Here is a 16,826-nt window from a genome sequence, read left to right on the forward strand (position 1 = left end):
AAAGATAATTGAGGACCTTTTAACTGATGAATGTGATGTTCTGGTGTCTCTAGGTCAATTCAGAAAGATAATCGAGGACCTTTTAACTGATGAATGTGTTTGTTCTTTATAACCGTGTTTTTCTTTCTGCTTGCATTCTGTATTTATATTGATGTGTGTAATTTATGTAAATCAGGGCTCATCTGTAAAAGAGACCTTGGTCTCAGTCTGACTCACTGATAAAATAAAGGTTAAATAAATAAATTAAATAAATAAATACTAAAGCATGTATAATAATACAGTAATGAGTGGCATCATAGGCCACAATCCAAGCACACATTCATTTAACCTGTTACGTCATGCTATGTATTCACCATATTGCTTTTAATTTGATTTATTTTGCTCCTTTGCACCCCAGTACCGCTACTTGCACACTCATCTTCTGCACATCTATCACCCCAGTGTTTAATTTCGCCACTATGGCCTATTTATTGCCTCACCTCCCTTATCCTACCTCATTTGCACCCACTGTATATAGACTTTCACTATTGTATTATTGACTGTATGTTTGTTTATTCCATGTGTAACTCTGTGTTGTTGTTTGTGTCGCACTGCTTTGCTTTATCTTGGCCAGGTCGCAGTTGTAAATGAGAACTTGTTCTCAACTAGCCTACCTGGTTAAATAAAGGTGAAATAAAATAAAATAAATAAAATGTCATGTTTCTGACAGCGTTCCATAGCGTTATGCAGGCCATATGACACAGGTCAGGTGAAGTCAGTGTCACAGTGAACAGTACTCACGTGTTCCAGGAAGCAGGATCCGATCTCGCTGAGGTGCGGCTGCTCCTTGTTGAACCTCTTCTCCAGACCTTTCAGGAACTTTTTCTGGAAGCGGTAGATGTCCTCGATGTTCCCGAAGATACACAGCAGTTGCTCCTCTGTGAACATGTCTATCCTCTTACGGCACTGCTTGATGAAACCCTGAGAGGAACAGTAGACCCATATAGTAAATTATACAGAGGTATACCTGATTTTACTCCGTCAAATATGTTAAGAATTCCTAGAAATAATCCGGTTGAAAGTTGAGATGCTGTAGTCTGAACTGAGAGGCTGTAGTCTGAACTGAGAGGCTGTAGTCTGAACTGAGAGGCTGTAGTCTGAACTGAGAGGCTGTAGTCTGAACTGAGAGGCTGTAGTCTGAACTGAGAGGCTGTAGTCTGAACTGAGAGGCTGTAGTCTGAACTGAGAGGCTGTAGTCTGAACTGAGACGCTGTAGTCTGAACTGAGAGGCTGTAGTCTGAACTGAGAGGCTGTAGTCTGAACTGAGCTGTACCTACCTCACAGATGTCTTTGAGGTGTTTGATGTAGTCTCTCTCTGTGATCATGATCTCATTGATGACATTAGTCCTCATCTGTTCCTTACAAGGCAGCCCTGGTCCCAGAAACAGACCCACCCCTGGCCGGTCATTCTCCCCAGCCCCAGCCTCCTCCAGCTGGGCTAGGTACTCCTCCATAGGCTCATCCTGGTTCACACGTAACTACAGGGACCAGGGAGAAAGGTGCTGTTGTTATAGAATACCCTCAGTAACAGATCACTAAAGTTTAGATGCAGAATTTTGGGGGGACGAAAACTGCAGCACTTACAACCCTAGCAATAATAATATATATCAAAGATAAGTAAGAGAGAGTAGTTCATTTCTGTTGTCCTCAGTTCCCGAGAGAGAGAGAGACAGAGAGAGAGACAGACAGATGTAGAGTTAGTTTCTTACCCGGACGAAGCTGGCTGGGAACCAGCCCTCACTGTCCAGGATGCGTCCCCACCACCACTCTTTGTTGGTGGCATCCACTACCTCGATGACATCCCCCGCCTTGAAGCCCAGCTCCTGGTCGTCCATAGTGACATGGTCCCACAGGGCCTCGGCGTACACACAGCTGCCATCACTAATCAGCTGGGGAGGGACAGACAGACAGGGACAGACAAACAGACAGACAGACGGGACAGCACAGGTCAGTATGGGAGGATTTCATAGTGACATAATAAAAAATGGACAACATTGTAATACAAGGTAAACAAGGTTTCTAAACTTTTTAAACAATTCTGATCAGGAAAAACTCCAGTTATGGGCTACCTAGGAGGCCTGGAGGTTTCCCTGGTCAGGTGGTCTGGAAATCCTCTGGACGTTATTCATCCAGCGGCAGGGTAGCCTAGTGGTTAGAGCGTTGGGCTAGTAACCGAAAGGTTGCAAGTTCGAATCCCCGAGCTGACAAGGTACAAATCTGTCGTTCTGCCCCTGAACAAGGCAGTTAACCCACTGTTCCTAGGCCGTCATTGAAAATAAGAATTTGTTCTTAACTGACTTGCCTAGTTAAAAAAAGGTTTAAAAAAAATAAATGGATGACTTTGTAAAACCAGTTTATAAATAACCTCACTGGAAAGCAGAGTGGCTGATAGAGTAGAGACATGCATGATTTACAGTATGATGTAATAGGGCTGTACAGTATCACTAAACTACAACGCATCACTCTGAAACATGACTACTATTCACCACAGACAAGGAGTACAATGTTTACAATGTCGTTTCAACCCAGAAATTATGACTTTGTAACAACAATGTTTCTACTCTGTAGGCGACATTTTAGCACAGACACAACATAATCATCTTTCCGCTACTGCGTTAGCTAAGCTAACTGGGTCAGGTTCTGAGTGGAAAGCATTGATTCTGTTGAGCCAAGCCACTGAGACTGAGAGGGGCTTGACAGAGATCAATGTGGAGATAAGAGAGAGAATGAGAGAGAGAGCAAGAGAGAGCTAAAGAGCCTGATAAATGTACTACAGTCATCATATTTCACATTGTCACATACACACACGTACAGTTGAAGTCGAAGTTTACATACACCTTAGCCAAATACATGTAAACTCAGTTTTTCACAATTCCTGACATTTAATCCTAGTAAGAATTACCCATCTTAGGTCAGTCAGGATCACCACTTTATTTTAAGAATGTGAAATGTCAGTATAATAGTAGAGAGAATGATTTATTTCAGCTTTTATTTATTTTATCACATTCCCAGTGGGTCAGAAGTTTACATACACTCAATTAGTATTTGGTAGCATTGCCTTTAAATTGTTTAACTTGAGTCAAACGTTTCAGGTAGCCTTCCACAAGCTTCCCACAATAAGTTGGGTGAATTTTGGCCCATCCCCCCTGACAGAGCTGGTGTAACTGAGTCAGGTTTGTAGGCCTCCTTTCTCACACACACGCTTTTTCAGGTCTGCCCACAAATTTTCTATAGGTTTGTTGAGGTCAGGGCTTTGTGATGGCCACTCCAATACCTTGACTTTGTTGTTCTTAAGCCATTTTCCACAACTTTGGAAGTATGCTTGGGGTCATTGTCCATTTGCGACCAAGCTTTAACTTCCTGACTGAAGTCTTGAGATGTTGCTTCAATATATCCACATAATTTTCTTTCCTCATGTTGCCATCTATTTTGCGAAATGCCCCAGTCCCACCTGCTGCAAAGCACCCCCACAATATGATGCTGCCACCCCTGTGCTTCACAGTTTGGATGGTGTTCTTCGGCTTGCAAGCCTCCCCCTTTTTCCTCCAACATAACGATGGTCATTATGGCCAAACAGTTCTATTTTTGCTTCATCAGACCAGAGGACATTTCTCCAAAAAGTACCATCTTTGACTCAATGTGCAGTTGCAAACTGTAGTCTGGCTTTTTTATGGCGGTTTTGGAGCAGTGGCGTCTTCCTTACTGAGCTGTCAATATAGGACTTGTTTTACTGTGGTATAGATACTTTTGTACCTGTTTCCTCCAGCATCTTCACAAGGTCCTTTGCTGTTGTTCTGGGATTGATTTGCACTTTTTGCACCAAAGTACGTTCATCTCTTGAAATACATCCACAGGTACACCTCCAATTGTCAATTAGCCTATCAGAAGCTTCTAAAGCCATGACATAATTTTCTGGAATTTTCCAAGCTGTTTAAGTCAGTCAACTTAGTGTATGTAAACTTCTGACTTCAACTGTACATGTACACACAGACAAACAAACTACTGCGTCAACATCATGCTGGCATTATAGTAGTACGCCTTGTCCGAATGGCCCATAAAGCAGGAGCCTATTTCCTGTTTCTGTAGTGTGAGCCAGCGTGAAGTACCAGTACACCCCCTGGACAGGACATTAGTCTATCTCCTGTTTCTGTTGCATGAGGCAGCTTGATGTACCAGTGCACCCCCTGGACAGGACACTAGTCTATCTCCTGTTTCTGCAGTGTGAGGCAGCTTGATGTGCCAGTACACCCCCTGGACAGGACACTAGTCTATCTCTTGTTTCTGTACTGTGAGGCAGCGTGATTTACCAGCACATCCCCTGGACAGAACAGAAGTAATTATTTTATTCTTGCTCAAAAGCCACAACTAACTAACTAGTAATAACATAACTCCTCAAGCATAAGCTCCTATTCTTAATATGCTAAGCCTTTATACTGTCGAGTATAGCTGGGACGATAAACTGAAAATGATCAACATCGACCATACATCACAGACATTTTGTTGATATCGTTCATTATGATAAGTAGCCTATACCAGAGAAATGTGAAGTCTGTAATGAAATAAGTTTGCTAATGTCGTGACTTGACTTTTACATTAATCTGAAGACTGTTATTTATCTTATAAACTAATTATGTTTAATTCTTACCCGATTAAATTAATCATGTAACGGTTAACTCATTAGGATGTGGGGCACCACGAGAGCGGTTCTTTAAAGAGTTACCATCTCCTGAATTAAACTCTAAAAGGTGTTTACCTATCACATCTATAAACAGTCAACTTATTAATCATAACCTCGTATCATATCATCATTCTGAACAGTCGTAACCTTCTTGCATCTGCAAAAATCTGAGCCTTACTTATAATTCAGTACTATACAAATTGGTTCAATTATTTATTTACTAGCTAATTAAAGGGTAACACAGGATAAACATACACACTTAATACGTTAAAAACAGGTCCCTAGCAGACTGACAACAATATAGCTGCTTGTTACAAAAGACATGGAGAGGGCGAGAGAGAGAGAGAGGGACAGAGACACAATGTTGGTACATTTAGAAACTACTCTCACTAACAGTACTCCTATACTTTGCACACGAACCGCCGCCCGCTTGGAGTAAGAAATCATGAATGTATTTACGTGAGATGCCTTGTTTAGCCGTACATCTCTCTCGGAAATGGGCAGCCTTGGAAAGGGGGTTTGGGCCTTTTCTCGGCACAGTTGTAATCTCTGATTGTCCAAAAGGGTTCCAACAAGTCTTCTGTTGTTCATCTCTGTAGTTGTCCGGTATCCGGTGACTTGTCGTGTAGTCCTGAACAGAACTACAGAGTTGCCTTTCCTTCCTTTCGCTCTGGAAGATACCTCCTTGAAAATATGCTAGCCAGCTGTGTCGATGGTTCCCAGTGGGGTGATGAGAGTAGCGTAATATGGTGGTTTGAGAAGAGTAGTAGAATGGTCCCACTTAAATTCACTTTTCAAGATACTTTACTTAGGACAGCAAATCAGCCGTACCAGTGATTGTCAGAGAGGTGAGTTTATCGTCTCTACCTCGTGTTGATATTCAGAGTTCAGACTACTTTTAACGTGTAGCTGCAGCTCTACGTATATCTGGTCTGGTATGTTAATTCTTAACCCATAATTTTATACAGTCTGTTCAAAAGTGGAGGTTCCGTCAGACTGACACGCTCAGGTCTCTGACCTCACTCAGGTGCGTGACTTCTCACTGTGCAAAGTTTATGTAAAAAAAATCGTCTCTTATGGCTCCTAAAATCATATCCCTCTCTTAACAAAAACACTTTCATCCTGTTCATATTACTTGCACAACGCATAGGATGGAATCTTCGTCCATGTAGTGGGTATACTTTCCAAGTTACAGTATTTCCTTCATAACATTTTTAATGACATCACAAAATAACAAACAAAATGACGTTAGTGTTCTATAGATCGCCTCTGACCATTCTCCACGTTCTATGTTAGACATATTGTTCCAGTATCCGCTTTAGAACATGTTAAGAGTTTCAACTGGAAAAGGTCTGTTGAAACAAAAGACATTCATCTGGTGAACATTGGAGAGGGAGAGCTGAATGTTCTACCTTGATTTACAACATGGCACCGTGAGTTGTTAACCCCCACCAGTTCCTGCGAGTGAGAGGGGGTCTGGTTGAAGTCAGTAATTGCAAACCTGATCTGACCCATTTGGATCCTCACAGGACGGTTATGACACTAATATGTGTTATTGTTAAATGGGAAAATCGATGGCTAGTACTAGTTAAAAGGGTAAATAAAAAAACTGTGGTGTATATTGATGTTCTAAACTTATTGTTCAATTTATCGTTATCGCATTAATTCCGTCGATTTATCGTGACATAGATTTTTCTCCATAGGCCCAGCTCTACTGTCAAACATATGCTAAGTGATATCATAATATGATCTATGTGTCTATTTCTATGTCTATTGTGTGGGCTACGGTGATCTATATGTCTATTTCTATGTCTATTCTGTGGGCTAAAATGATCTATGTCTCCCTGCTATAGATCCATCATCACGGTGAGGGGGACTATGGCCCTGTTGCTAGGCGACATGCCCCCACAAATCTATTCTCTCCTCTACTGGTCCTGCCATCATTATACAACTAAACACCAGAATATCTCCTTTCACTGACAGTAGATATTCATCACGTGAACCAGGTTAAAGACATAATATTCTAGTATTAGCTGTACTGGAATATCGATATGAGTTTGTATACAGAGGGAAAATAGAGGAAGACTTCAAACATACACACACACTCCAATGTGAGTGCATCTCTGCCAGGTGGTGGATGTAAACAGGGCACTTCTCTCTGTGTGACTCCTTATCAGTAGCCCTGGGCCGTGGTACTACTGCCCTGGGCCGTGGTACTACTGCCCTGGGCCGTGGTACTACTGCCCTGGGCCACAGCGGTACTACTGCCCTGGGCCACAGCGGTACTACTGCCCTGGGCCACAGCGGTACTACTGCCCTGGGCCACAGCGGTACTACTGCCCTGGGCCACAGCGGTACTACTGCCCTGGGCCACAGCGGTACTACTGCCCTGGGCCATGGTACTTCTCTGGGCCATGGTGGTACTGCTCTGGGCCATGGTGGTACTGCCCTGGGCCACGGTGGTACTGCCCTGGGCCACGGTGGTACTGCCCTGGGCCATGGTACTACTGCTCTGGGCCATGGTACTACTGCCCTGGGCCATGGTACTACTGCCCTGGGCCATGGTACTACTGCCCTGGGCCATGGTACTACTGCTCTGGGCCATGGTACTACTGCCCTGGGCCATGGTACTACTGCCCTGGGCCATGGTACTACTGCCCTGGGCCATGGTACTACTGCCCTGGGCCATGGTACTACTGCTCTGGGCCATGGTACTACTGTTTGTATACTGTATGTGTACTGTTTGTGTACTGTATGTGTACTGTATGTATACTGTATGGGTACTGTTTGTACTGTATGTGGTTGGGTCTAGCATGTTAAGAATATGTGAGTTATTGCTTGAACGTTTTTAAAATATATATATATATTTCACCTTTATTTAACCAGGTAGGCCAGTTGAGAACAAGTTCTCATTTACAACTGCGACCTGGCCAAGATAAAGCAAAGCAGTGCGATGTGCTGGGCTAAGCAGTTCCTATCATGTTGGTGCTGGGCTAAGCAGTTCCTATCATATAACCCCTGAACTGTGTTGGTGCTGGGCTAAGCAGTTCCTATCATATAACCCCTGAACTGTGTTGGTGCTGGGCTAAGAAGTTCCTATCATATAACCCCTGAACTGTGTTGGTGATGGGTTAAGTAGTTCCTATCATATAACCCCTGAACTGTGTTGGTGCTGGGCTAAGCAGTTCCTATCATATAACCCCCACACTGTGTTGGTGCTGGGCTAAGCAGTTCCTATCATATAACCCCTGAACTGTGTTGGTGCTGGGCTAAGCAGTTCCTATCATATAACCCCCACACTGTGTTGGTGCTGGGCTAAGCAGTTCCTATCATATAACCCCCACACTGTGTTGGTGCTGGGCTAGGCAGTTCCTATCATATAACCCCTGAGCTGTGTTGGTAGTGGGCTAAGCAATTCCCTATCATATAACCCCTGAACTGTGTTGGTGATGGGTTAAGCAGTTCCTATCATATAACCCCTGAACTGTGTTGGTGCTGGGCTAAGCAGTTCCTATCGTATAACCCCTGAACTGTGTTGGTGCTGGGCTAAGCAGTTCCTATCATATAACCCCTGAACTGTGTTGGTGCTGGGCTAAGCAGTTCCTATCATATAACCCCCACACTGTGTTGGTGCTGGGCTAAGCAGTTCCTATCATATAACCCCCACACTGTGTTGGTGCTGGGCTAAGCAGTTCCTATCATATAACCCCCACACTGTGTTGGTGCTGGGCTAGGCAGTTCCTATCATATAACCCCTGAGCTGTGTTGGTGCTGGGCTAGGCAGTTCCTATCATATAACCCCTGAACTGTGTTGGTGCTGGGCTAGGCAGTTCCTATCATATAACCCCTGAGCTGTGTTGGTAGTGGGCTAAGCAGTTCCCTATCATATAACCCCTGAACTGTGTTGGTGCTGGGCTAAGCAGTTCCTATCATATAACCCCTGAACTGTGTTGGTAGTGGGCTAAGCAGTTCCTATCATATAACCCCTGAACTGTGTTGGTGCTGGGCTAAGCAGTTCCTATCATATAACCCCCACACTGTGTTGGTGCTGGGCTAAGCAGTTCCTATCATATAACCCCCACACTGTGTTGGTGCTGGGCTAGGCAGTTCCTATCATATAACCCCTGAGCTGTGTTGGTAGTGGGCTAAGCAATTCCCTATCATATAACCCCTGAACTGTATTGGTGATGGGTTAAGCAGTTCCTATCATATAACCCCTGAACTGTGTTGGTGCTGGGCTAAGCAGTTCCTATCGTATAACCCCTGAACTGTGTTGGTGCTGGGCTAAGCAGTTCCTATCATATAACCCCTGAACTGTGTTGGTGCTGGGCTAAGCAGTTCCTATCATATAACCCCCACACTGTGTTGGTGCTGGGCTAAGCAGTTCCTATCATATAACCCCCACACTGTGTTGGTGCTGGGCTAAGCAGTTCCTATCATATAACCCCCACACTGTGTTGGTGCTGGGCTAGGCAGTTCCTATCATATAACCCCTGAGCTGTGTTGGTGCTGGGCTAGGCAGTTCCTATCATATAACCCCTGAACTGTGTTGGTGCTGGGCTAGGCAGTTCCTATCATATAACCCCTGAGCTGTGTTGGTAGTGGGCTAAGCAGTTCCCTATCATATAACCCCTGAACTGTGTTGGTGCTGGGCTAAGCAGTTCCTATCATATAACCCCTGAACTGTGTTGGTAGTGGGCTAAGCAGTTCCTATCATATAACCCCTGAACTGTGTTGGTGCTGGGCTAAGCAGTTCCTATCATATAACCCCCACACTGTGTTGGTGCTGGGCTAAGCAGTTCCTATCATATAACCCCCACACTGTGTTGGTGCTGGGCTAGGCAGTTCCTATCATATAACCCCTGAGCTGTGTTGGTAGTGGGCTAAGCAATTCCCTATCATATAACCCCTGAACTGTGTTGGTGATGGGTTAAGCAGTTCCTATCATATAACCCCTGAACTGTGTTGGTGCTGGGCTAAGCAGTTCCTATCGTATAACCCCTGAACTGTGTTGGTGCTGGGCTAAGCAGTTCCTATCATATAACCCCTGAACTGTGTTGGTGCTGGGCTAAGCAGTTCCTATCATATAACCCCCACACTGTGTTGGTGCTGGGCTAAGCAGTTCCTATCATATAACCCCTGAACTGTGTTGGTGCTGGGCTAAGCAGTTCCTATCATATAACCCCTGAACTGTGTTGGTGCTGGGCTAAGCAGTTCCTATTTAATATAACCCCTGAACTGTGTTGGTGCTGGGCTAAGCAGTTCCTATTTAATATAACCCCTGAACTGTGTTGGTGCTGGGCTAAGCAGTTCCTATTTAATATAACCCCTGAACTGTGTTGGTGCTGGTCTAAGCAGTTCCCTATCATATAACCCCTGAACTGTGTTGGTGCTGGTCTAAGCAGTTCCCATCATATAACCCCTGAACTGTGTTGGTGCTGGGCTAAGCAGTTCCCTATCATATAACCCCTGAACTTTGTTGGTGCTGGTCTAAGCAGTTCCTATCATATAACCCCTGAACTGTGTTGGTGCTGGGCTAAGCAGTTCCTATCATATAACCCCTGAACTGTGTTGGTGCTGGGCTAAGCAGTTCCTATCATATAACCCCTGAACTGTGTTGGTGCTGGGCTAAGCAGTTCCTATCATATAACCCCTGAACTGTGTTGGTGCTGGGCTAAGCAGTTCCTATTTAATATAACCCCTGAACTCTGTTGGTGCTGGGCTAAGCAGTTCCTATTTAATATAACCCCTGAACTGTGTTGGTGCTGGGCTAAGCAGTTCCTATTTAATATAACCCCTGAACTGTGTTGGTGCTGGTCTAAGCAGATCCTATTTAATATAACCCCTGAACTGTGTTGGTGCTGGTCTAAGCAGTTCCCTATCATATAACCCCTGAACTGTGTTGGTGCTGGTCTAAGCAGTTCCCATCATATAACCCCTGAACTGTGTTGGTGCTGGGCTAAGCAGTTCCCTATCATATAACCCCTGAACTTTGTTGGTGCTGGTCTAAGCAGTTCCCTATCATATAACCCCTGAACTGTGTTGGTGCTGGTCTAAGCAGTTCCCTATCATATAACCCCTGAACTGTGTTGGTGCTGGGCTAAGCAGTTCCCATCATATAACCCCTAAACTGTGTTGGTGCTGGGCTAAGCAGTTCCCTATCATATAAACCCTGAACTTTGTTGGTGCTGGTCTAAGCAGTTCCCTATCATATAACCCCTGAACTGTGTTGGTGCTGGTCTAAGCAGTTCCCTATCATATAACCCCTGAACTGTGTTGGTGCTGAGTTTAGCATCATCACCAGTCTAGGTCATCCATCGGTTTGCTTTACCTGTGATCACCTCCTCTTATCCTGGGCTCCCATCCACACCAGGGGCATCTCCACCTCCCTCTCTCCACCCCCTATCTTCCTCCTTCCTCCTCTCTCTCTTCCTTGGTTGATGGTGTGTGTATGAGTGTGTGAGTGTGTCGTCGGTGTGTCTGTCTACTGGAAAGCCAGGAGGAACATGAGCACTACGTTGATGATGACGAGCAGCATCATGATCATGAAGACCACCACCTTCTGAGTCTCGCGGTGGAGGTTGCAGCGTAGCAAGGTGTTGAGGATGCCCAACCGCTGCCGGGCACGGTGAGCGCCACCGCCGCGAGCCATGACATAGGCCCCGGCATGGCCCTCACCCCTCCCCCCCTCTCCGTCTCTCTCCCCCTCTTCTTCTCCTCCTTCACTACTACCCGGCCGGCCTGTCTTCCGCCTCCCTCTTCCTCTCCTCTACTCTCCCCTCGTACTGCTTCAACGCGAAGCCTCACCGCCTGTGTCTGAGCACTCCCCTCTTCTCTCTCCCTCTGGTTTCCGTGTCCTCTCTCTTCCTCTCTGACTCTCTACGTCTTCAGGATGTGAGGTAGAGCTGCAGCTTTCTTATTACATTCATTTTCTCCTCCCCCGTCCTCTTCTGTCGTTCCCCCGTAGCTGCGTTACGTCCACACAGCTATTTGTGCCCCTCTAACATGACAGCCCTTTTCTTTTATCACATTAGCTTTATTAGAAAGAATGACAAAGCCAATGTTTTCTCTCCTCTCTCCCTCCGTCTCTCTCTTTCTCTCTCTCTCGCTCCCTCCGTCTCTCTCTTTCTCTCTGCTAAAATGGTGCCCGGGGTCCGCCTGGAGCCACACAACCATACATTCACCTCCCTACAGCGAGCAACCAATCTGGATGTTGAGTGTGTCTCCGTATCCTGGATACCAGGGTGGATGAGGAGGGCCTTAGCAACCCCGGGGAGGGCGGGATGGAGCGGGGGAGGATGCAGAATAATAGACTGTGTGCAGGAAGGGAGGGGGTAGGTGGGCTGTGTGTGTGTGTTTGTATGCATGTGTATGCAAGCTATAATCCTTTCAATATTTTGCTACGAGAAGCACCGCAGATATTGAAAGGAGCAAGATGCAAGACTTCACTCTCACACAGCCCGTATCTGTGCAGGTGCATGGGTTCTGTTCACACTGTTACAGGCTGGTAGCCAGGGGATCAAAACAGTAAAGAAGTTGAGCCTCGTGCTTCAACACTCTTAGTTGTTGCAGAAATGCACCCACTATTCTGTTTACTTTCTGTATCTATGTCAAATCGCTGAGTCTACCTTTAACACACAATCACTTAACAGATTAAATTATTGGATTCTCCAACGCCCTCTATCCCCTCCCCCTCTCTCCCCCTCTCCCCTCCCCCGTATTGATCCCCTTTCACTCTCTCCCCCATCTCTATCCCCTTTCCCTCTCTCTCCCCCTCCCCCTCTCTCTGTCCCCACTCTCCCCTCCCCCTTTCCCTCTCTCTAAACGTCTCGGAGCAACATAGGCTCAGCCGCGAAGTGGTAGGCCACACAAGCTTACAGAACGAGACCGCCGAGTGCTGAAGCGCGTAGCGTAGTCCTCGGTTGCAACACTCACTACCGAGTTCCAAACTGCCTCTGGAAGCAACGTCAGCACAATAACTGTTTGTCGGGAGCTTCATGAAATGGAGTGATGAATCATGCTTCACCATCTGGCAGTCCGAAGGACGAATCTGGGTTTGGCAGATGCCAGGAAAACGTTACCTGCCTGAATGCATAGTGCCAACTGTATCAATCAATCAATCAATCAAATGTATTTATAAAGCCCTTCTATATAAAGACCTTCTCTATAAAGCCCTTCTAAAGTTTGTCAGAGGAGGAATAATGGTCCGGGGCTGTTTTTCATTGTTCGGGTTTGGACTCTTAGTTTCAGTGAAGGGAAATCTTAACGCACAGCATACAATTACATTCTAGATGATTCTGTGCTTCCAACTTTGTGGCAACAGTTTGGGGAAGGCCCTTTCCTGTTTCAGCATGACAATGGCCCCGTGCACAAAGCGAGGTCTATACAGAAATGGTTTGTCTAGATCGGTGTGGAAGAACTTGACTCGCCTGCACAGAGCCTTGACCTCAACCCCACCAAACACCTTTGGGATGAATTGGAACGCCGACTGCGAGCCAGGCCTCACTAATGCTCTTGTGGCTGAATAGAAGCAAGTCCCCGCAGCAATGTTCCAACATCTAGTGGAAAGCCTTCCCAGAAGAGTAGAGGCTGTTTAGCAGCAAAGATGGACCAACTCCATATTAATACTCATGATTTTGGAATGAGATGTTCGACGAGCTACGTGTCCACATACTTTAACCATGTAGTGTATATGGTCGCCTAATCTTTGGCATTTTGTCATATTTTACAGTATTTATAGTCAAGGGGTGTTGCACTTGTTTCGGCCAGCAGAGGGAGCCACAAGGTCTAGTGGTTGCTTCATGCGCTCTCACTCTCGTGGTAACCTGCCTAGACAGTGAGTCGGTTGAACGAGAGAGCCAACTGAAGAGAGAGACACCAGATAAATGAAATATTATCATCACTGTGAGCAAGTTATAAAGCATAGGATATGAAACATCAAGTTAAGCGGAATGTATGATATAATATTTGTCATTTTTGATGATGTTTTGATAATTTAATTAATTTATAAAAGCCTGTTAGCATAGAAGCTAACGGCAGCTAAAGAAAGCTCCAGTCAAGCTAGCCTGTCGTAGTCATGGCGACAGGACCAAGGAACATTCATACAGAGTGTAAACAAAGGGAAACATTGTAACTTGAGTTTTTAGGGATTTGTTGAGAATTACATGATCAAAATGTATCTATGAGATAAGATGATAATTAATACCTTTTTACAAATAGTTTTTTAGCATGTTGGCTATTTAGAATTGTATAAGAATAGCCAAGTCTGTTGAATGAGAGAGCGCCAACTGAAAACTTTATTTACTTTAAGAAGCACCAGATAAACTAACTATTTTAAATCTTCAAGGTTTTAGACTGCATTCATTCTTCTCACCAGATTCCAAGGTTTAAGAGGGTACACTACACGACTAGACCATGTGTGTTGTGGTTTTTCACTATGAGTTTTGAGGGGTTCAAGAGGGTACTAGGCCTATGCTTTTCCATTGCAGAGTTAGTAGTCAATGTTGCATTATGTGAGTACCATAAATTACTACGTTTTTGGTCACTTTACCCGAAAAACGGTGGGACACAGACCATAATAATATATTGTAAACAACTGCCATGCTTTCATGTTTCACTACATGCTGTTAGTACAAAACCATTTTTATTGTACTACCATGGTTAATTTTTTGGGGTCACTACCATGGAAAGAAAATACCATGGTACTAATGCAAATACCATTGTATTTTCTTGCTATGGTGGTGAACAAAAAAACATGATCTTTTTTTCATTGTATTACCATGGTACATTTTTGTAAGGGACATATGGAGTAAAAATAACATTATTTTATTTAGGAATGTAGTGGAGTAAAAGTACAAATGTAACAAAAATATATAAATAGTAAAGTCAAGTACAGATACCCCCAGAAAACTACTTAAGTAGTACTTTAAAGTATTTTTTACTTAAAAGTACTTTACACCACGGTCTTCATCCTTAGTTGTTCTAGCTGTTCTATGTACTGTATGGTGTCATGCATCTATGGTAACTATGGCAACAAGGTAATAACAATCCTGTGTTTACAGCCTCTCTCTCTCTCATACAGTGCATTCGGAAAGACCCCTGGACTTTTCCCACATTTTGTTACGTTACAGCCTTATTCTAAAGTGGATTAAATATATGTTTTTTTCTCACCACTTGGGGCTTCCAAGTGGCACCAGCGGTCTAAGGCACTGCATCTCAGTGCTAGAGACGTCACTACAGACCACCTGGTTCGAATCCAGACTGTATCACAACCGGCCGTGTTTGGGAGTCCCATAGGGCGGCGCACAAATGGCCCAGCGTCGTCCGAGTTTGGCCGGTGAAGGCCGACATTGTAAATAAGAACTTGTTCTCAACTGACTTGCCTAGTTAAATAAAGGTGCATTTTTAGTTTTTTAACCAACCTACACACAATACCCTATAATGGCAAAGCAAAAACTTTTTTTTTGTTGTTGTTTTTATTAAAGATAAATAACAGAAATACTGTACTTACATAAGTGTTCAGACCCTTTGCTATGAGACTCCGAAATTGAGCTCAGGTGCATCCTGTTTGCATTGATCATCCTTGAGATGTTTCTACAACCACCTGTGGTAAATTCAATTGATTGGACATGATTTGGAAAGGCACACACCTGTCTATATACGGTCCCACAGTTGAAATTGCATGTCAGAACATAAACCAAGCCATGAGGTTGAAGGAACTGTCCGTAGAGCTCGGAGACAGGATTGTGTTGAGGCACAGATCTGGGGAAGGGTACCAAAAAATCTCCAAGAACACAGTGGCTTCCAGCATTCTTAAATGGAAGAAGTTTGGAACCACCAAGACTCTTCCTAGAGCTGGCTGCCTGGCCAAACTGAGCAATTGGGGGAGAAGGGCCTTGGTCAGGGATGTGACCAAGAACCCGATGGGCACTCTGACAGAGCTCCAGGGTTCCTCTGTGGAGATGTGAGAACCTTCCAGAGGACAACCATCTCCGCAGCCCTCCACCAATCAGGCCTTTATGGTAGAGTGCCCAGACGGAAGCAACTTCTCAGTAAAAGCACATGACAGCCCGCCTGGAGTTTGCCAAAAGGTATCTAAAGGACTCTCAGGCCATGAGAAACAAGATTCTCTGGTCTGATGAAACCAAGATTGAACTCTTTGGCCTGAATGTCAAGCGTCACATCTGCAGGAAACCGGGCACCATCCCTACGATGAAGCATGGTGGTGGCAGCATTATGCTGTGGGATGTTTTTCAGAGACAGGGAGACTACTCAGGATCGAGGGAACGATGAACGGAGCAAAGTACAGAGAGATCCTTGATGAAAACCTGCTCCAGAGCACTCAGAACCTCAGACTGGGGCGAAGGTTCACACAGCCAAGACAACGCAGGAGTGACTTCGGGACAAGTCTCTGAATGTCCTTGAGTGGCCCGCCAGAACCCAGACTTGAACACGATCGAACATCTCTGGACAGACCTGAAAATAGCTGTGCAGCTACGCTCCCCATCCAACCTGACAGGGCTTGAGAGGATCTACAGAGAATAATGGGAGAAACTCCCCAAATACAGGTGTGCCAAGCTTGTAGCATCATAGCCAAGAAGACTCCAGGCTGTAATCGCTGCCAAACGTGCCTCAACAAAGTACTGAGTAAAGGGTCTGAATGTGATATTTAAGTTTTTTAGAACAATTTCTATAAATCTGCTTTTGCTTTGTCATTATGGAGTATTATGTGTAGATTTATGAGGATAAAATGATTACAATTTTATTTGAATAAGGCTGTAACGTAACAAAATGTGGAAAAAGTCAAGGGGTCTGAATACTTTCCAGAATGTACTGTATCTCTTCTCTCTCCCGCTCTCTTCTCAATCCTCTCTCCGCCTCTCATCTCTCTCTGCCTCTCATCTCTCTCTGCCTCTCATCTCTCTCTGCCTCTCATCTCTCTCTGCCTCTCATCTCTCTCTGCCTCTCATCTCTCTCTGCCTCTCATCTCTCTCTGCCTCTTCTCTCCCTCTCCTCTTCTCTCCCTCTCCTCTTCTCTCTCTGCCTCTTCTCTCCCTCTCCTCTCTATCCTCTCTCTCTTCACCTCTCCTTATCCTCTCTGCCTCCCTCT

At 44.9% G+C, this 16,826-nt stretch overlaps 1 protein-coding gene across 1 annotated transcript in view; it reads right to left on the reverse strand.

Moving 5' to 3' along the window:
• The window catches only part of LOC120050918 (rho guanine nucleotide exchange factor 4-like), a 101,933-nt gene that overhangs the window by 21,556 nt on the left and 63,551 nt on the right, over positions 1 to 16,826 (reverse strand). Inside the window, exons 5-7 of the mRNA XM_038997445.1 lie at positions 1,749 to 1,928; positions 1,317 to 1,517; positions 781 to 960 (exon numbers count right to left, since the gene is read on the reverse strand). Of these exons, the coding sequence (XP_038853373.1) occupies positions 781 to 960; positions 1,317 to 1,517; positions 1,749 to 1,928 (561 nt within the window). The remainder of the gene's footprint in view (positions 1 to 780; positions 961 to 1,316; positions 1,518 to 1,748; positions 1,929 to 16,826) is intronic.

Source organism: Salvelinus namaycush, chromosome 7, assembly GCF_016432855.1.
Source record: "Salvelinus namaycush isolate Seneca chromosome 7, SaNama_1.0, whole genome shotgun sequence".
In the NCBI taxonomy this organism is placed as follows: domain Eukaryota; kingdom Metazoa; phylum Chordata; class Actinopteri; order Salmoniformes; family Salmonidae; genus Salvelinus; species Salvelinus namaycush.